We start from the raw sequence: 17,164 nt of genomic DNA, 5'->3' as shown, positions 1-17,164 counted from the left end.
AATTATTTATGAAATTGTTTTGTAATCTTGGTCACATTCATCTTTCAATTTGCTAGTTCAATTTTTATAGTGGTGTATATATCCTAAAGGTTCAAATTCTATAACGAGTAAAAAGGAAATGAGAGGGTAGATCCTGTTGTGTAGCTCAACCTAGTATTGAGTTCTAGTTGACGAAAAAACAAAGATACCAATGTTAAATTGGAACTGCTCTAATTTTTCCATAATTCTTTTCAGGTCAACTCTTGATAAATAAGATGACAACTCCCTTATTTTATAATTTTCTAACCCTCTTTTTAGAAAGTAAGGGAGAGCCTTTTTAACTTAACGTCATATCAGTAATATCAGTTCACTATTATTTTTGAGTAAGTTTATTACTATTTTTGAGTAAGTTTAGAATAAATTCAGACAACCAACAATTAAAAATACAATGAATTTCTAGCTAGAAGAAACTAGTTGAAGTGCAATTAAAACAGTCAATTTTTGGAGTAGAATGAGTTGTGAAATGAAAAATCGAGTGAAGAACATGCATACATTAAGTGATGACAAAAATGAATTAGCCCATACCCTACAAAACCATATGAGGTCTTTAATTCCTAAAATCCCTAACTAATAGGGACTATTTATTGAATCAAGCCACTCATTAAAAAAAATTAAAATCAAGGAGGCAACTAAACAAGGTAATCATGGAGGTGTAACTAATGTAGCTCCATCATAATACTAGAGTAACTTCACCATTAATGTAGTGTTACCTTGCTAAAGAAAGCTATAAAAAGAGAGGAGTGCTAGAAAAAACAAAATAATTTTATTATTGCTTATCATTCTTAATTTCTTCGCTCTTTCCCTAACCTAATTTCAACTCAAGTGATATTTTCTGAAAACCACTTTGGATAATCTCAATCCTGTTTTCTATTTTTTGCAAGAAACTAATATGATTTAACAAAAATGGATAAATAAATGATAAGATAAGAAAACTATATGTGGTCCCATATATAACCAATTAAATAATTTATATATATATATATATATATATTACAAAATCATTTATGAGCATATTAAATTGAACCTATCGCATAAAAGTAATATCCATTAATATCCAATTGACTCAAACTATTGACTTATTTCCAATTAAAGGAAAGAGCTGTAAATGAGTAAAGTTAGCTCATGAATTACTCTAACTTGGTTCACTGTATAACTCGATCAACTTAATTATATTCCGGTAACTTTAAAGAGTAAAATTTGAGTTTTGTATGTTCTTGCAAAGTTTAATCGAGTTTTTTTGTAATTTAATTAATCTTGTATTATATATGTGATATTATGCATATTATATATATATATATATATATATATATATATGTATATATATATTTAGTATGATATATTTTTGTATATTATATATGCATATAATATTATTTTATAATCAAATTTAGTTCCATTGAATCGAATTCTAATTTAGGAATTTGTAGGAGAGTTAATATCAAGTTCAACAATTTTAAAATCAATCGACTTTGACATAAGTTTTAAACTTAAAATTTTTAAGTTAAAGTCAAATTCAAATATTTTACCATATCAATGTGTATGAGCTCCAATACACTAAAAAGGGGTTTAGGAGGCAAAATAAAATTAGGGAAAAAAAAAAATCAAAGATAAGCCAAAATTTTGTATTACGCCAGCACGTGATCCACGTGCAAACATTCCACTTCACAAGAGAAAACGACGACGTATTATCGGGGCTTGGTTGGCGGATGGTGAGCCTTGACGGTTGGCGTACTTCACACACTTCGCTAGGTTGCTTCAGAAGTAGCCGAGTTCAGTTGCTTGGATTATACGAACCGTTTGTTCAATCCACGAACCGGTTAGTCCCGGTTCAACCAACTCGGAAACCAAACCACCATCGCGGCCTACCTGCCGGCTGCCGTTGCCATCCACCACTTGTAGATTAAAAAAATGACATTTTAAAATTTATTTCAATAAACCCAACCAACCATAGCTGTCCGATCAGAACATGGACCCCACCGAACCAAACCAAGCCACCCACATACAGTTAAGTTCAAGGTTAAGAAGCTCAATCGCCAGAAGAAAAAAAAAACACGACCATTCCTGTCGGTGCCCATAGCTCAATAGCTCCGAGGAGAGAGAGAGAGAGAGCTTACAAGAAGAATTTTTGCAGAGAAAGAAGCTTGGGTCTGGTTTAGAGAGAGAGAGAGATTGGCGTGGTGAGGGAGTCAAGCCCCGAGAGAGAGAGCAAGGATGGAGCTTGGAGTAGGGGCGAATGGAAATCGAGTATTACTGCGAAGTGGGTAGTGGCTTGTAGTGATTTTTGGTTTTGGGATTCATAATGTTGGTCCAGGATCGTGCAGCCCCGAAATCCCCAAAATCTCACGGCCGAGCTCCGCCGTCTTTTCACCCAGGTCGCTTACCCCACCCCAAAAACCTCGATTTTTCCACATGGGTCTCCGACAATCTCTACAAAATCCTCATCATTTGCCTCCTAATCCTCACCGTCGCCGCCCTCTTCTTCCTCCGCAACGTCGGCGACACGGCCGCTTTCCTCTGCTTCGAAACCCAGTCCAAAGAACTCGAAAAGATCGATTTCCCTCAAGTTAGTTGGGATTCAGTCCCGTCCATCGTCGACAAATCGTCGCCGTTCGCGAATTTCCGGTCGGAGCGATGGATTGTCGTCTCGGTTTCGAGTTATGCGACGGATTCGATTCGCAATCTCGTGAAGATTAAGGGCTGGCAAGTCCTCGCTATCGGAAATTCGAAGACTCCTCCGGATTGGAATCTCAAAGGTGCGATCTTTCTGTCGTTAGAACAACAAGCGAATTTAGGATTTCGAGTTGTGAATTACCTTCCCTATGATTCGTATGTTAGAAAAACTGTTGGGTACCTTTTTGCGATCCAGCACGGCGCGAAGAAGATCTTCGATGCAGATGATCGTGGGGATGTGATTGATAATGATCTTGGAAAACATTTTGATGTGGAATTGATTGGAGAGGAGGCAAGGCGAGAGGTCATATTGCAGTATAGTCATGAAAACCCTAACAGGACAGTCGTGAATCCTTACATTCATTTTGGGCAGCGGTCAGTTTGGCCGAGGGGTTTGCCATTGGAAAATGTGGGTGAAGTTGGGCACGAAGAGTTTTACACTGAAGTGTTCGGTGGAAAGCAATTCATACAGCAGGGGATCTCAAATGGACTGCCCGATGTAGATTCTGTGTTCTATTTCACACGGAAATCAGGTTTGGAGGCTTTCGATATTAGGTTTGATGAGCGTGCTCCAAAAGTTGCATTGCCGCAAGGTATGATGGTGCCCCTCAATTCTTTCAATACCATTTTTCATTCTTCGGCATTTTGGGCTTTGATGCTCCCTGTTTCAATTAGCACAATGGCTTCTGATGTTTTAAGGGGTTACTGGGCACAGAGGCTTTTATGGGAAATTGATGGATATGTTGTAGTTTATCCTCCAACTGTTCATCGGTATGATAGAATCGAGTCGTACCCGTTTTCTGAAGAGAAAGATCTTCACGTGAATGTAGGTCGTTTGATTAAGTTCTTGGTTTTGTGGAGATCAAATAAGCATAGATTATTCGCAAAGATTTTGGAATTAAGTTATGCTATGGCAGAGGAGGGGTTCTGGACTGAGAAAGATGTGAAGTTTACTGCTGCTTGGCTTCAGGACTTGCTTGCAGTTGGGTATCAGCAGCCAAGACTAATGTCATTAGAGTTACATAGGCCTCGGGCTAATATTGGTCATGGGGATCGGAAGGAGTTTATCCCACAAAAATTACCGTCTGTACATCTTGGAGTTGAGGAAGTAGGGACAGTGAATTATGAGATTGGGAATTTGATTCGGTGGAGGAAGAATTTTGGGAATGTTGTCCTCATTATGTTTTGCAGTGGGCCTGTGGAACGTACAGCTCTGGAGTGGAGACTGCTTTATGGCCGGATATTCAAAACTGTGGTAATTTTGTCAAAGCAAAGAAATGCAGATCTGGCTGTAGAGGAATGCCAATTGGACCACGTATACAAGTAAGTATTTAAATGCAAACTTTCAATAGATTTTCCATTATCTTACTTGTATGCATTGTTTCAGACTTCAATCACATGAGTATCATGCCAAACAATCTATTTGAAGTCTTTGATTTTTTTTTTTTGTCCCTGTCATGATCATTTGGCCCACTTTTTGTTGTTAAAACTCTTTCAGAATGAAAAAAGTAAAGCTCCACAATATGTGAAACGGATCGTATAGCAGACATTTATAATTGAGCTAAGGTTGCAAACTTGCAATGGTGGAATTGATATGGTTGCATTGCTTTGATTTTCATGCTAACAATTGATTGGTTCATATCATGCTTGCTAGGAAATGGTCTGGATGCATCTGGATGGTAGATGGTAAATATTAATGTATTTCATTTAACATATCATTTGAAGTGAGTTTATTTTTAAGATTCTAGGGTAAAATCTTTAAAAATTTGAGTTTTGAATTGAGATACAGAGCCTGTGTTCCTAGTTGAATTTAGTCAGCATGTTATGAATGCATTGCTCCTCAGTAGCCACCTGATTGCTGCCTCACTTTTACACTGCACCACTGTGGTGTGGGAGGTTAATGAATCCAATTCCGCACAAGAAGCATCAGTCACCTAATCGGATGCCACCACTTTGATCCCTTGTGAGCTCCTGTGAACTTGGTACAGTATTTTACTGCTTTTGACCGGATTGTGGATCACTTGGGCAGAGTAAAAAAATGTAGGCACCCCACAAATTTGAGTTATCATTCTGTGTTTGGGGTGGGTTGGTTCAGAATTCAGTGCATCATCTAGAAAACCTTTGTAGATCAAGTTATGGTTGATACTTCATTGGTAAAGTGTGACTTTTTTGGCATCTATGTTTGGAAGTATTATTGTTGGGCGATCATTGTAATTTTGATTTTCATGTCCTACTTTGAAGAATAAACCATGGCAAGGTGCAGGATGATGCCTGAAAAGAAGCCACTTTGCTGTTTAGGAACTACCACATGTTGCTGCAAAGAAGGTGGTGGCAGTTTCTTAGCCATTTCCTGTTCCAGTTGCCCTTATTAAGTTAGGATTAAGTGCCTTGTTTCTTTAAAAGATTCTGTTTCCTGTTGCTGTTTTGATTTAGAAATTATTAGGATAGTGTCAGTTTAGGTTGTTGGTTGCCTTTCAATTGAAGTTCCCGCTAAAGTAGCCTTGGTTGTTAAGTTGTCATTTGCTTGTATCTTTGGAATGAATTTTATTTTGATAATAACAAGTTAACAACCAAGTCTTAAGTCTCACTAGGTGGGAGGATGCTTTTCAGCCTTGTGCATAAGCACGATATATAAAAATGGAAATATCATCAGAAACTTGGGGAATGAATTTTATGTTGATAGAGATAGAAAATTATAGGGGTAGTGATGTGACATTGCAACATCATTTTGTTTACTAATTGTGACCATCCCTTATAATTCATTTTGATGTGGAATTCTCTGAAAAGCAGACTTTGTATTTCTATTTTCCTGTGTTGAATAATAATCTTTTTTTTTTTATTACAGGTATCTTCCCAAGATTTTTAATCAATATTCCAGTGCAGAAGGATTTTTATTCCTCCAGGACAATACCATTCTTAATTACTGGAATCTGCTGGAGGCAGACAAGAATAAGCTATGGACAACAGACAAGGTAATATGAACAAATATTACATTTCCCTCCATTTCCTGCATATCCTCTCAAAGGCTTAAAACATGCATCCTTCATCTTTTGGTCATGCATGGACCATGCATGTCGAATGTTTGTAAAGGTCATTTATTTGTAATATTAACTCGTGTTTTGAATATGTGACCGTGGGTCTTTAGCCCCATTCTTCATGACTTCCAGAAGGCGTGGGGCTTCCCATAATGGTATTGCATTGTGGGGGTGTGAAACAATAAGCATAGTAAAAGGATTTATAAAAAGTTGTCATTCCTTCAGTATGCTGTCACTCTCCTGGCATTATAGCCTTTGCTACATAAATTGTGAGGTCTACCATCAATGATCCCTCTCTCTCTCTCTCTCTCTCTCTCTCTCTCTCTCTCTCTCTGACTTGAACTCTAAATGGCATTCAGGTGTCCAAGTCTTGGACTGTTATCTCTACCAATGGTAGCTCAGATTGGTTTTCAAAACAAGCAGACCTGGTAAAGAAAGTTGTTGGCATGATGCCAGTTCATTTTCAAGTCACATACAAGGAAACCATGATGAGGGATCAGAGCCTTGCAATATGCAGTACTGAGGTATTCTACATTCCACGACGTTTTGTTGCTGACTTCATTGATCTTGTTAGTCTAGTGGGCGATCTAGATATCCATCACAAGGTTGCAATACCCATGTTTTTTATATCCATGGATTCGCCCCACAACTTCGACATGGTGCTTAATTCAATGATTTATGAGCAAAGCCGGCCACAGAATTCTTCAACTTTTTATTCTGCTCGAGTACCTGCTGTGCACCCATGGGATGTGACAAATGAGCCAGATTTCATCAAGCTGATCAGAATAATGGCCACTGGTGATCCTCTCCTAATGGAGCTAGTTTGAAGATGAGAACAGTTTTTGATACTAAAAAATATGCAGATAAAGAAACTTGTATGATTTAACAAATTCTGTTTTCTTTTTTCAATTTTTTGAACATTTTTTCTGCTTTTTAGGGAGGTTCTTTTTCTCTGTTGTAGATTAATCTTGTATAATTCATTTACTGGTTGGAGTTTCTCTCCAAAAATGAAAAAAAGGGGGGGAAAAAAAATCCTTCATCTGCCCTACTTGGTACATGGATGTAAGATCACGTTCTTTGACTACTTGATTTGTAGATAAATTACCCAAATATAAGCAAATATTTTTTTATCTGTTATGAATTGGATCCGATTCATTTACCAAGGGATTCAGAGCTTGTTTTGATGTGTTTCTTTTTTCAAAAATCAAGATAACAAAATGGAATTGAACAGTTTCTTGAAATTCAACTAGAGTAGGGTAATGACAGTAACACAACTAGAATCCAATAAGAAATATAGAAGTAAATCAAAAGTAGGCATTAAGTAGAAATTTTGAATTTGACTTTTGCTCATGATTTCCACCCGTGAGTGGGTTTTGTTTTAAATTTGTTTCTTATTCGCAAAGGTAGAAATTTTCAAGTCACTAATAAATTATAGCTTTTGAGTCAGTTTTTTAGTCATCTCAATTGCTACTTTAGCAATTTGAATGCTATGGGTTAGTCAATACATAATTTTCTAGATGCTTTTGGAAGTCAATGAAATGTCACAAGTTGTAATTTACGACTGAATGACAGGCAATGATGCACGTGAAAACTAGAAAGAAGCCATGAACTGATGTTGATGATGCCAAAGAACTAGACTATTTATTGATGAAAACTTGAACTTTTAGGAAAAAAAAGGAAGAGGATCATACAAGAACACAGGGTTGCCAAAACCTGGAGATGAATATAGATCCCAGTGAGAAACTAATGAACAAATTCATATTCTACGCATTCCTGGAGGTTACATTCATTTGCCCTCCAGCAAGGGAAATACATTTTAAATTTACCGGTCAATCCCCTCAATCTTGTCTTCAACCTCAGAATACAATTGCCTCAATCTCTCAATGTTCTGCTCAGAAGTGTCCCAATAACCACGCCCATTTGCCTCCAAGAATGTCTGTACTAATTTCCTGAAAGAATTTGGGTTCGTGTTCATCAGCCGATCCAACATCTGCTCATCTTGAATGAAAGTTGAGTTAGCTTCTTCATACACCCAGTTGTCAACTTGGCCTGAAGTTGCACTCCACCCAACTGTATTGGTCAGCCGCTTCTCAATTTCTCGAACACCTTCATACCCACTAGACATCATCCCCTCGTACCACTTGGGGTTCAACAACTTGGTTCTTGCATCAAGCCGCATTGTCTCAGAAAGGGTACGAACCTGCACCAGAAGGTATTGATATGTGAGATTGCTATTGTTGTTGTTGTTGTATTACTGAAAGGAGGATTTAACTGTCTTAAGAACTATGCAGCATTTTAGAGAGTTTGAGCAGGATCAGTGTGCTCACCTGGGCATTAGCTGTTGTTGTATCAGCAATGTATGCACTGGGCTTCTTCCCATCCTTTCTTAGGTTCTGTACCAGGTTAGTTGGGTCTGAGTCAAAGTAGTGACTCACATCAGTGAGTGAAATCTCAGACGAGTCAAGGTTTTGAAATGTGGCATCAGCTGTGCTTAGGGCCATCTCAAAGGCTTTCCGTTTCTCAGTCATGCCTGCCCCGGGAGCATCACAGTCAAATGCAAAGGACTTTCTGCTCAAGTACATGTCCTGCAACTGCTTCTCATCATTCCACGAAGAATTTTCAACAGCAAGGTTCACATTGGAGGAGTAAGAGCCAGAGGCATTGGAGAAGACCCTGGTTGCAGCTTCTCGAACTCCAACACCAAGGGCTTGGGCCTGTTCCACTGCATGTTTCCTAACATAGTTCTGGTCTGTTGGCTCCTCTAGTTCAGCTACCATCTTCACAGCCCGGTCAAGGAGGTTCATCTGTGAAAAATACATACGAAATAGAGGGGAAAACAACAAGATCAGAAGCAGATATTTGAAGGAAAAAGAAGAAACTAAAGAGTTTTTAATAGGAGTCAAATATGCTTCATTAAATGCATCATTCTTATTAAAAGCTTTGAATTATGTTTCAGCATCATTTTTAAACCCAATCAAATTTAAAATGACGCCAAAATTTCACTCTTTTGTGAAAAATTCAACAGAACAAAATTTTGAAAAAAAAAAAGGCTCGGATTGAAATGCTGATAATTTTAATATGTTATATAGTTGTTGTATTTTAAAATAGAGAAGTCAATAGAGAACTACCAAATCCGATGACTTCAACTTTTTGGCTCAACATGTTATATGTCACAAGGAGAATAAATTGTGATCCCAATGAGCGAAGGAAAATTCTGCCATCTGTGTGTGATCCATAGGTATATAATGTAAGCAGTTAACGTAAGGGATTTATACCTGATTGATAAAGAGGTCTCTAAAAACTCCAGAGCAGTTGACAACAACATCAATCCTAGGTCTTCCAAGCTCTTCAAGACAGACTGGTTCCACCCTATTTACACGACCAAATGTATCTGCAACTGGCCTCACTCCAATCATCCACAAAACCTGAGCCAATGACTCCCCATATGTCTTGATATTGTCTGTTCCCCACAATACAAGAGCAACCGTCTCAGGATACTTTCCCCCATTGTCGGCCTTCTGTCTCTCTAACAACCTATCCACCACAATTTTCGCACTCTGCAATGCTGCTGCTGTTGGAATAGCTTGTGGGTCCAGTGCATGAATGTTCTTTCCAGTTGGCAACACTTTTGGATTTCTAATTGGGTCACCGCCTGGACCTGGCTCCACATATTTTCCCTCCAGTGCTTGTTTCAAACTTCCCAACTCATTGTCAGCCACAACTAACTTCAAGCACTCCCCTAAGAACTGAAATAAATTTCTAAGTTTATCCCTGTCAGCCCTGTAAAATTTTGTGTTTGACAAGTACTGGACCCATGGTTCATTCAAACCAAATCCAAGGATAGAACTAAGCTTGCCTGCTACATCGACAACTTGGCCCTTCTTGTTAGTGGTTTGGTCCACAAATGCAGAAATGGCTCCGCGTGATGCCTCTGTTATCTGCCTAAGCAGCTCCACATCTCTTAAGATGCCCTTGTTGCTCCCTCTATAAACTTCTTCAATATTTCTCCCGACTGTCTCAGCTAGTGTTGCTGGAAGTGAGGAGATCCCATCTTCAGGACGGTCTAATGCAGCAATGTTAACTAGTGTTGCAACTGCTTCAATGGCTGACGGAGGCTCGCCAATGACATGGAGTCCACAAGGCAAAAGCCGTGACTCGATCTCCATGATTTTGGAATACACCTTTCCAACAACAAGGTCGCGTTCCTTCACTGAGATTTCCTCGCCTTCATCGGGAAGATCCACATCCTTGTCAAGATTGCATTGTTTAGCTGTGCTGATAATGGAGCTCACAATCTGTTGCCCACGGCCCGAGTCCTTGAGAGATTGATACGAGGATATAAGCTCACTGAGCTGTTTGAGTCCCTTATAAAGCCCAGCATTTTCTGCTGGAGGTGTCAAATAGCTTATAGTATTGGCATAACTCCGCCGTTTAGCTATGGTGGCTTCTGATGGGTTATTAGCTGCATAGTAATAAACATTGGGTATATTTCCAATAAGACTATCTGGGTAACAAACATCACTCATTCCTACCTGCTTTCCAGGCATGAATTCAAGTGAACCATGAGTACCAAAATGAAGGACAGCATCAGCTTTGAAAATTTTCTCAACAAAAGAGTAGTAAGCAGCAAATCCATGATGCGGGCTAGCTGATTTGGAGAAAAGTAGCCGCATAGGATCACCCTCATAGCCAAATGTGGGCTGGACTCCAATGAAGACATTTCCGTACTGTTTTCCATACACCAGGAGATGCTCTCCATCAGAATTCAAATTTCCAGGAGGTTTTCCCCAGTTTTCTTCCAATGCTGAGGCATACGGCGTTAGGCCCTGATATTCCCGAACACCCATTTTGTAAGCAATGTTGAGATTTGGACTGCTGAATTGGGCCTCTTTATCATGAATTATTTCTTCAATTAAGACTTCGGAAGTCTCCGGAAGGCCTTCAACATTGTAACCATCTCTCTGAAGTTCTTTTAGTACCGAGAAGATGGAAGCAAAAACATTTAGGTAGGCAGCAGTTCCAACATTTCCTTTGTCTGGAGGGAAACTGAAGACGGTGATTGCCACCTTCTTCTCTGTCTGCATATACATACGGTGATAAGCTCAGATGGGTATTTTCAAATGAAAGTCTACACAAGACACAAGATTTTAATGCAATTTTTCAAAATATAACTATAAACAACTATAACAAAAATAAAAATAAATAAAGCATATGCTCTGTAAGCATCCAACAGGGGAGTATCTTTTCTAGCTTGAAAAGAAAAGGAAAAAGAATAAGGAAGCTTAAAAGACAGAACATAAAAGTAATCATGATGTTAGAAGTAAATGACACATCAACAAGAGGATATAGATCTTAATAACATCACTGTTAAGAAATTGAAAGGGCGTTCCCCGACTACAAGGCTCCCCGTAGGGAGAGTGTCATCACAGTGTGCACAGCCTTACCCTTGCTTTTATGCAGAAAGATTCCTTCGACTCAAATGCATGACCAGTCATTACAAAGGAGCTACCTTATCATTGCTCCAAGGCCCACCCTCTACCATTAGGAAATTGAGATGATAATAATAGTTAAGGAGTTCAGTTATTCCATCACCACTGTCAATACTGAGATTTTATTCTAAGTCTAAACAATCAACTCAGCATGGTGCTATAGGCAAAATTTAAAGATTATATGTCTGCATTCTCTCGCCAATTGGAATCTCTTTTATTATGAATATTATAAATATGCACTCAGCTTATTTTTCAGTTTTAGCTTTCTTCGAATTATTTCATAGCAGTCAGCAAGCAGAAAAGAGTAACTGAAAAATGGGGTGATAATGAAGTTTTGCAAATATATGTACAATTTTAGTCTCACGCAAATTTTCCCTATCAACTTGCAACAATATTGGCAACAGTAATTGAATATTATCTAAACTATTCCAGTTGACAAGATGGAAAGAGGTCATAGTTCAATATTTAAATGCAAATTAATGACAATGCTTGAATAAAACTAAACGCCAAGTAATCATGATTTTGGAAGCAAATGACACATCAACAACAAATCATTAACCAAGTAATCACGAAACAATAGCATTGCCAGAACCCAACAAAAATGAAAAACTGAAAAAAACCATGTAAAGTAAATATTTTAATTGGCCATGGTTGCATTTCTGCAAAAAGAATGGCAATCTCTCACCTGACTTTACTAAAGATCCACAATAAATCAACTAGAGGAATAATAATATAATTAACATTGTTTAGCAGTTCTTGAGATCGAAATACCTTTGATTTCTTTTTCAATTCAGCCCATTTGATTGCCCTGGTGCAGAGCTGCTCCACCCTCTTGTGAAGAGCATGAGATTTCCCTGAAATCATATTCCATGAACCAACACAAAATCAGATCCAAAAAACAGTTTCCAAAATGCAAACAAATCATATTGACAGTACAAAGACTTTCGGATTATAAATGAAATTCAGGGAAGAATGTTTCACTTGCCTGTTCTTGGATCGCGGCCAGAGAAGACAATGGGCTCCATGCCTCCATCCAACTCTGGAAGAGCAACCTGCAAAGCCACCTGAATTGGATGCAGCCCCAAAGTACTATTCAGCCACTCTTCTGTTGTTTGAAAGACCAAGGGCAACGCAACAATGTAAGGAACATCAAGCTTCATCAGTGCTTCAACAGCCCTTGGATGATCCTGCCTTGCTGGTCCCCCAACGAGAGCAAACCCCGTCAACGACACCACTGAATTCACGAATGGTTTCTTACTCACTGGATCTATAAAAAACCTCCCGACCGGCCCCGAAAAATCAAGCCCACCGGCAAAAATTGGTATAACTCTAGCCCCTCTTGCCTCTAATTCCATAATCACAGCCACATAGTGACTTTCATCACCTGTGACAATGTGACTCCTCTGCAAAACCAACCCAATAACCGGAGCATTTGGACCCTTGAGCTTCTTATTAGCATCTATCCTAGTCCCATACCAGTTCAAATACTCCTTCACATCATCATACATACAAGGAGCCAGAGGGTGCCAAATGCCACTGTCCAAGAACAAAACCGGATCCGAATACTCGATTTTAGTTCCTTGCAGGGCCGGAACATAAGACCCAGAAATCATTTTCAGAAAATTCACCAGATTATCAGGGGACCCGCCAAGCCAAAACTGCAAACTCAGTATGTAAAGCCTAGCATCCTGAGCCTTGTCACTGGGCAAATACTTCAAAACCTTAGGCAGAGTCCTTACAAGCTTTAACATGCTATCGGCGAATCCCGCAGACTGCTTCTTCCTCTTGAAGAGCTGGAAGAAAGGGCTCTTTGATTGTCCCAATTGGGACATACTGAAGGAACCCAACTTGTTAAGTCTCATTACTTCAGGCATTGAAGGGAACACCAAGACTGCATCAAGCCTGTCCCTCTCCTTCTCCACTGCAGCCTTAACCTTCAAAGCAAGCTCTTCCACAAAAATCAAAGACCCAATAAAAATGTTGGCATCTTCAACATCTTTACAGAAGGTTTGGTAGGTTGATTCATCCCTCAGCTCTTCAACCAAGTACCCAACAACTTCAAATGAAGCATACCTCCCATGGCTATTTAGGGTTCGGACCGCAGCCGAAAGGGAAGATTGGTACTGAGCCTCCAAGACAACGTAGACGATTTTCACAGTGGGGAGGCCTTGATTATTCTCTGGGACGATTCGGCGTACTTCGGGTGTGGTTTGGGTGAAGAGACCATTGCCTATGCATTTCACTCTCATGGAGGATTTCGAGCTACTGCTCAGGCTGTTGTTTTTCTTGGGAAGGAAAGAGTGAAGAAAGTAGTGCTTTTGGGAGATTGAAGAAAGGTGTTCCACTTTAGAAGTGGGCAAGGTGAACGGAGAAGACACTAAGGAAGCCATTGATGAGAAAAGCTCTGCAACTCCAGCAGCCTCCTCTGTCTTCCTAAATTAGAAAATGGGAAAACAGAGACACAGTATTGTATAGGAGTAGTGGTAGTAGTAATAGAAGAAGAAGAAGAAGAAGAAGAAGAGAGAAAAGGGTTGAGATGGAATTAACAAAAATATGAAGGAATTACTATGATTCTCTCTCTGTTCTGGTGCTGCTTGGTATCCCTTTCTTTGTTCTTCTTCTTCTATCTTCTTGTTGAGGGAGAACTTAGGAGGTGAAAGAACGGGAGTATATAGTATTTTGTGTGGGCAACAGAGGACTTTGAGTACAGAGACCGTTCATTAATTTCGGTTAGTGGAGTAGTGGAGAACACGTGGCAAGAGCTTTCTGAGGCTGAGAGAGAGAGAGAGAGACGGGCGAGGTGGTCATTTATGTTTTGGGGCTCTATGAGCTTATCTATCTGCTGGGTATCCATGGTGGAGTTTCTTGAACTCCTATTGGTACATTAGGATTCCCCCTCAATTAAAATGGCAAGATGCAAGAGCTGGAAAGATGTGAGATTTTTGTCTTTCCACTCTAATGAGGAGCCTTTTTGCTGTTGAGTTGTAGTGAAAAGGATTTGATATTTTCCTGTGTGAACCCCATGGCGCCAAGCGCCAAGTGATGGCTACCTCTCTCTCTCTCTCTCTCTCTCTCTCCACACACACAAGAAATTTGGCTTTTTGTATCATCAGGGTATGCTGCGGTGGAAAGGTGTGGGCACTCCAGTGGGGAATCGCGTGTTCGATCCCCATTTGACACGCTCAATTCTGGCGAATTGGCTATGCCAGGGATCACTCCTAACACATCTTGAGATTGGATTTGATGAATGTCTGATTTATTCGTGGATATTGTAAATGTATATAATTAATTCGTTCGGCGAATCAGGGGAAGGCCGCTGACCCGTGAGTTTGGTGTCACATTGAAGGGTCAAAAGAGTGGCTCGTTGATGACTAGAATTTTTATAGTAATTCAAAAAAAAAAAAAAGGTTTTTGTTGTTTTTTATTTTATATTTTATTAGGAATGTATGTATGCACATATTTAAGGCATATTTACTTTATAGTTAAACTGAATTTGTAGAATGGAAAGTTGCTATCATGTGTTGATGTTTTATGATCTTTGGTCTGAATTAAATTATTTTTAATGTGTTGCTTAATCCTAAGGGTAAATTTTTTTATTTTTCCAATAAATGCAACAATTTGTTGTCATCTAAAATAATGTGCATTACAATTATATCAGTTTACACTTTCATGGATCGTGCTTGTGGTTGTTTGCACTAAGATATTATTTTCTAAGTTAAAATTCAACTTTGTAACCCAGTGATGATTATTTTGCTATTTCTCTTGCTATAATTGCATTACTTTTCAGCATCATGTTTAGGCACTTTCCTAAACTTACATCAAGATTCTCATTAGAAAACGAAATTAACATTTTGTGTAATCATTTATTTTTTCTACTTTTCTTATCCAAATTTTTATTTTACAAACCAAACACGACATTAATAGTAATTATGGTAATAATTACAATAAAAAAGTAACAAGTGATAAGCAACAAAAATGACAATCGTGATAATCGTGACAGTCACAGGCCGAATGAGGGAAGAGAAAAGTTTAGTTGTTGAAAATAAATTTTATTTTTTATTTTTAAATAATTACAAAGCATCATCTTGATGGAATTTTTCGTACTAGTACAGAAGAAGTGGAAAATGATAAAACCCAGTCCTTATATATATTGAAAAATAAAAAACTACATGGTTTATATATGTATATATTTATTTATATATATATATATATATATATATATATATTGAAAACCAAAAAACTACATGGTGTTTTTGCAATTTTTTTAAAAAAAAAAAAAAAAGGATACAATCTTCCAAGAGTCAACCAGCTAATTTAGATGCCTAAAAAAGGTAAATAGTTTGATCATGGAGGACACAAAATCGCCAGATGGAACCACTTATATGTAGTATTTTGTTATGTTTAAAATAAATGGAGCACATGATCCTTTAGGGATCGTTTATAATCACTTATGTAGAAGTGTTTTTCAAAAAAAAATATTGAATTAAATAAGTGCTAATAATAAGTGTTGAACTAGAAAATTGTTAAAAGTTATAAGTGGTATTTTATTGTATTTAAAATAAATAATATTTGGAAACTTGCATTTATTATAGGATATTATATGATTATTTTTAAACATATTTTAATTTATAGAGAATAATATTTTTTAATTGACAACTCCATTAATAATGATTTTAATTATTTCTTATTAAAATTTAATATTTTCCATTAACTAAATAACATAATATTATTTTTAATTAACAATAATCTTGATATTAGTATATATTTATACTATATGATTATCACATTAAGTTATCTTAAAAATAGTATTAGAAACTAAATTAAAAATTGTAGTCTATTTAATGTCAATTTAAATTAATAAATGGTTCTTATTCATTTCAAAATTTAATTATATTTTATTAATAATTAATAGCTCAGAATGCATAATAAAATAATACATGATTGATTTTAATTAAATATTAAATTAATAATTATGTTAATTGTTATTTTAATTAATAATTAAATATTTTTAAGTAACAAAAATATAATAATATTTTTTGATTACCAATAATCTTGTTCTTAATTTATATTTATATTATACGATTATCATGTTAATTTATGTTAAAATAATTTTATTAATTAAATTAGTATTTTTAACTTTTAATATTAACTTAAATTAATAGATGGCTTTTCTTCTTCATTTTAGAATTGAATTATGTTTCATTAACTAATATATTATATATAATACATAATAAAATAGTAATTATTATTTTTTAATGTATTTTTAAAATTATAAGATAGCCACTAAATTTTCTTATATTTATAAAATTAATCCCACCTATGAAGAATGATACTTATAAGTGGTCAAAATACTATCTTAAAATTCACCCAAGTAGTTCTCAAAAAAAAAAAATTACGAAAACATTTTTTACAATAAATGTTTGTTATAGTATAAGTTAAATGATACCTCTTTTTTTTAATTTATAAAAATACTTATTTTAAGTGATAAACATTTTTTTTTAAGTACTCCCAAGTGGGGCATCTTATCTTTAGGGCAGTCAACAAGCAGTAAGTTGCTTTTGGGCCCAGCCCAAATTCATTTCTTTTGTGGGCCCAAAGAACCAAAGCAGTTGCCTTAGTCCCCAACTCAAAACATCCAATCACACAAAGATGTTCAATTCTGAAGCAAGAATTATCAATGGCAAAAGCAATCCCTCACCATGTTAGTTTGCAAAACGACCATAACTAGAAATAGAATAGTTCTAATAGAAAATTTTAATAGTTAATATATACAAAACAAAATATTACTATCATAAAGCAAATGACCATTTAAAACTTTTTTATTGATCATGGATGGAGAGTAACTATTCTATTTCAAAAGTTTTAATTCTAGTTCATCTTATTCCTATGAATATTCTACAGACTAAACATAACCTAATTGGAAGAAATGGAAAG

At 36.8% G+C, this 17,164-nt stretch overlaps 2 protein-coding genes across 2 annotated transcripts; one reads left to right on the top strand and one right to left on the bottom strand.

The window, feature by feature from the left end:
• Positions 1-2,060: 2,060 nt before the first annotated feature.
• LOC131167343 (probable glycosyltransferase STELLO2) lies at positions 2,061-6,798 on the top strand. The gene is made up of 3 exons (XM_058126122.1): positions 2,061-4,029; positions 5,552-5,678; positions 6,101-6,798. The coding sequence occupies exons 1-3, from the start codon at positions 2,336-2,338 to the stop codon at positions 6,566-6,568; spliced, it is 2,289 nt and encodes a 762-aa protein (XP_057982105.1). The 5' UTR covers positions 2,061-2,335; the 3' UTR covers positions 6,569-6,798.
• A 558-nt stretch (positions 6,799-7,356) lies between these two features.
• LOC131167341 (magnesium-chelatase subunit ChlH, chloroplastic) lies at positions 7,357-14,036 on the bottom strand. The gene is made up of 5 exons (XM_058126120.1): positions 12,216-14,036; positions 12,002-12,084; positions 9,017-10,819; positions 8,069-8,545; positions 7,357-7,941 (listed from the first exon to the last, which is right to left on the bottom strand). Exons 1-5 carry the CDS (start codon positions 13,618-13,620, stop codon positions 7,564-7,566), a joined length of 4,146 nt encoding a protein of 1,381 aa, XP_057982103.1. The 5' UTR covers positions 13,621-14,036; the 3' UTR covers positions 7,357-7,563.
• Positions 14,037-17,164: the final 3,128 nt, after the last annotated feature.

Source organism: Malania oleifera, chromosome 11 (assembly GCF_029873635.1).
Source record: "Malania oleifera isolate guangnan ecotype guangnan chromosome 11, ASM2987363v1, whole genome shotgun sequence".
Taxonomy (NCBI): Eukaryota; Viridiplantae; Streptophyta; class Magnoliopsida; order Santalales; family Ximeniaceae; genus Malania; species Malania oleifera.
The sequence above is the reverse complement of the archived record's forward strand: the minus strand, read 5'-3'. Positions and strand labels throughout refer to the sequence as shown.

Bases quoted from the DNA above. Each gene is read 5' to 3' on its own strand.
- LOC131167343 (XM_058126122.1), top strand. From the start codon at position 2,336: ATGTTGGTCCAGGATCGTGCAGCCCCGAAATCCCCAAAATCTCACGGC. The intron at 4,030-5,551 runs GTAAGTATTTAA...TTTTTATTACAG, and splicing joins CAATTGGACCACGTATACAA to GTATCTTCCCAAGATTTTTA. The intron at 5,679-6,100 runs GTAATATGAACA...AATGGCATTCAG, and splicing joins AGCTATGGACAACAGACAAG to GTGTCCAAGTCTTGGACTGT.
- LOC131167341 (XM_058126120.1), bottom strand. From the start codon at position 13,620: ATGGCTTCCTTAGTGTCTTCTCCGTTCACCTTGCCCACTTCTAAAGTG. The intron at 12,085-12,215 runs GCAAGTGAAACA...ATATGATTTCAG, and splicing joins TGGCCGCGATCCAAGAACAG to GGAAATCTCATGCTCTTCAC. The intron at 10,820-12,001 runs GTATTTCGATCT...ATGTATATGCAG, and splicing joins AATTGAAAAAGAAATCAAAG to ACAGAGAAGAAGGTGGCAAT.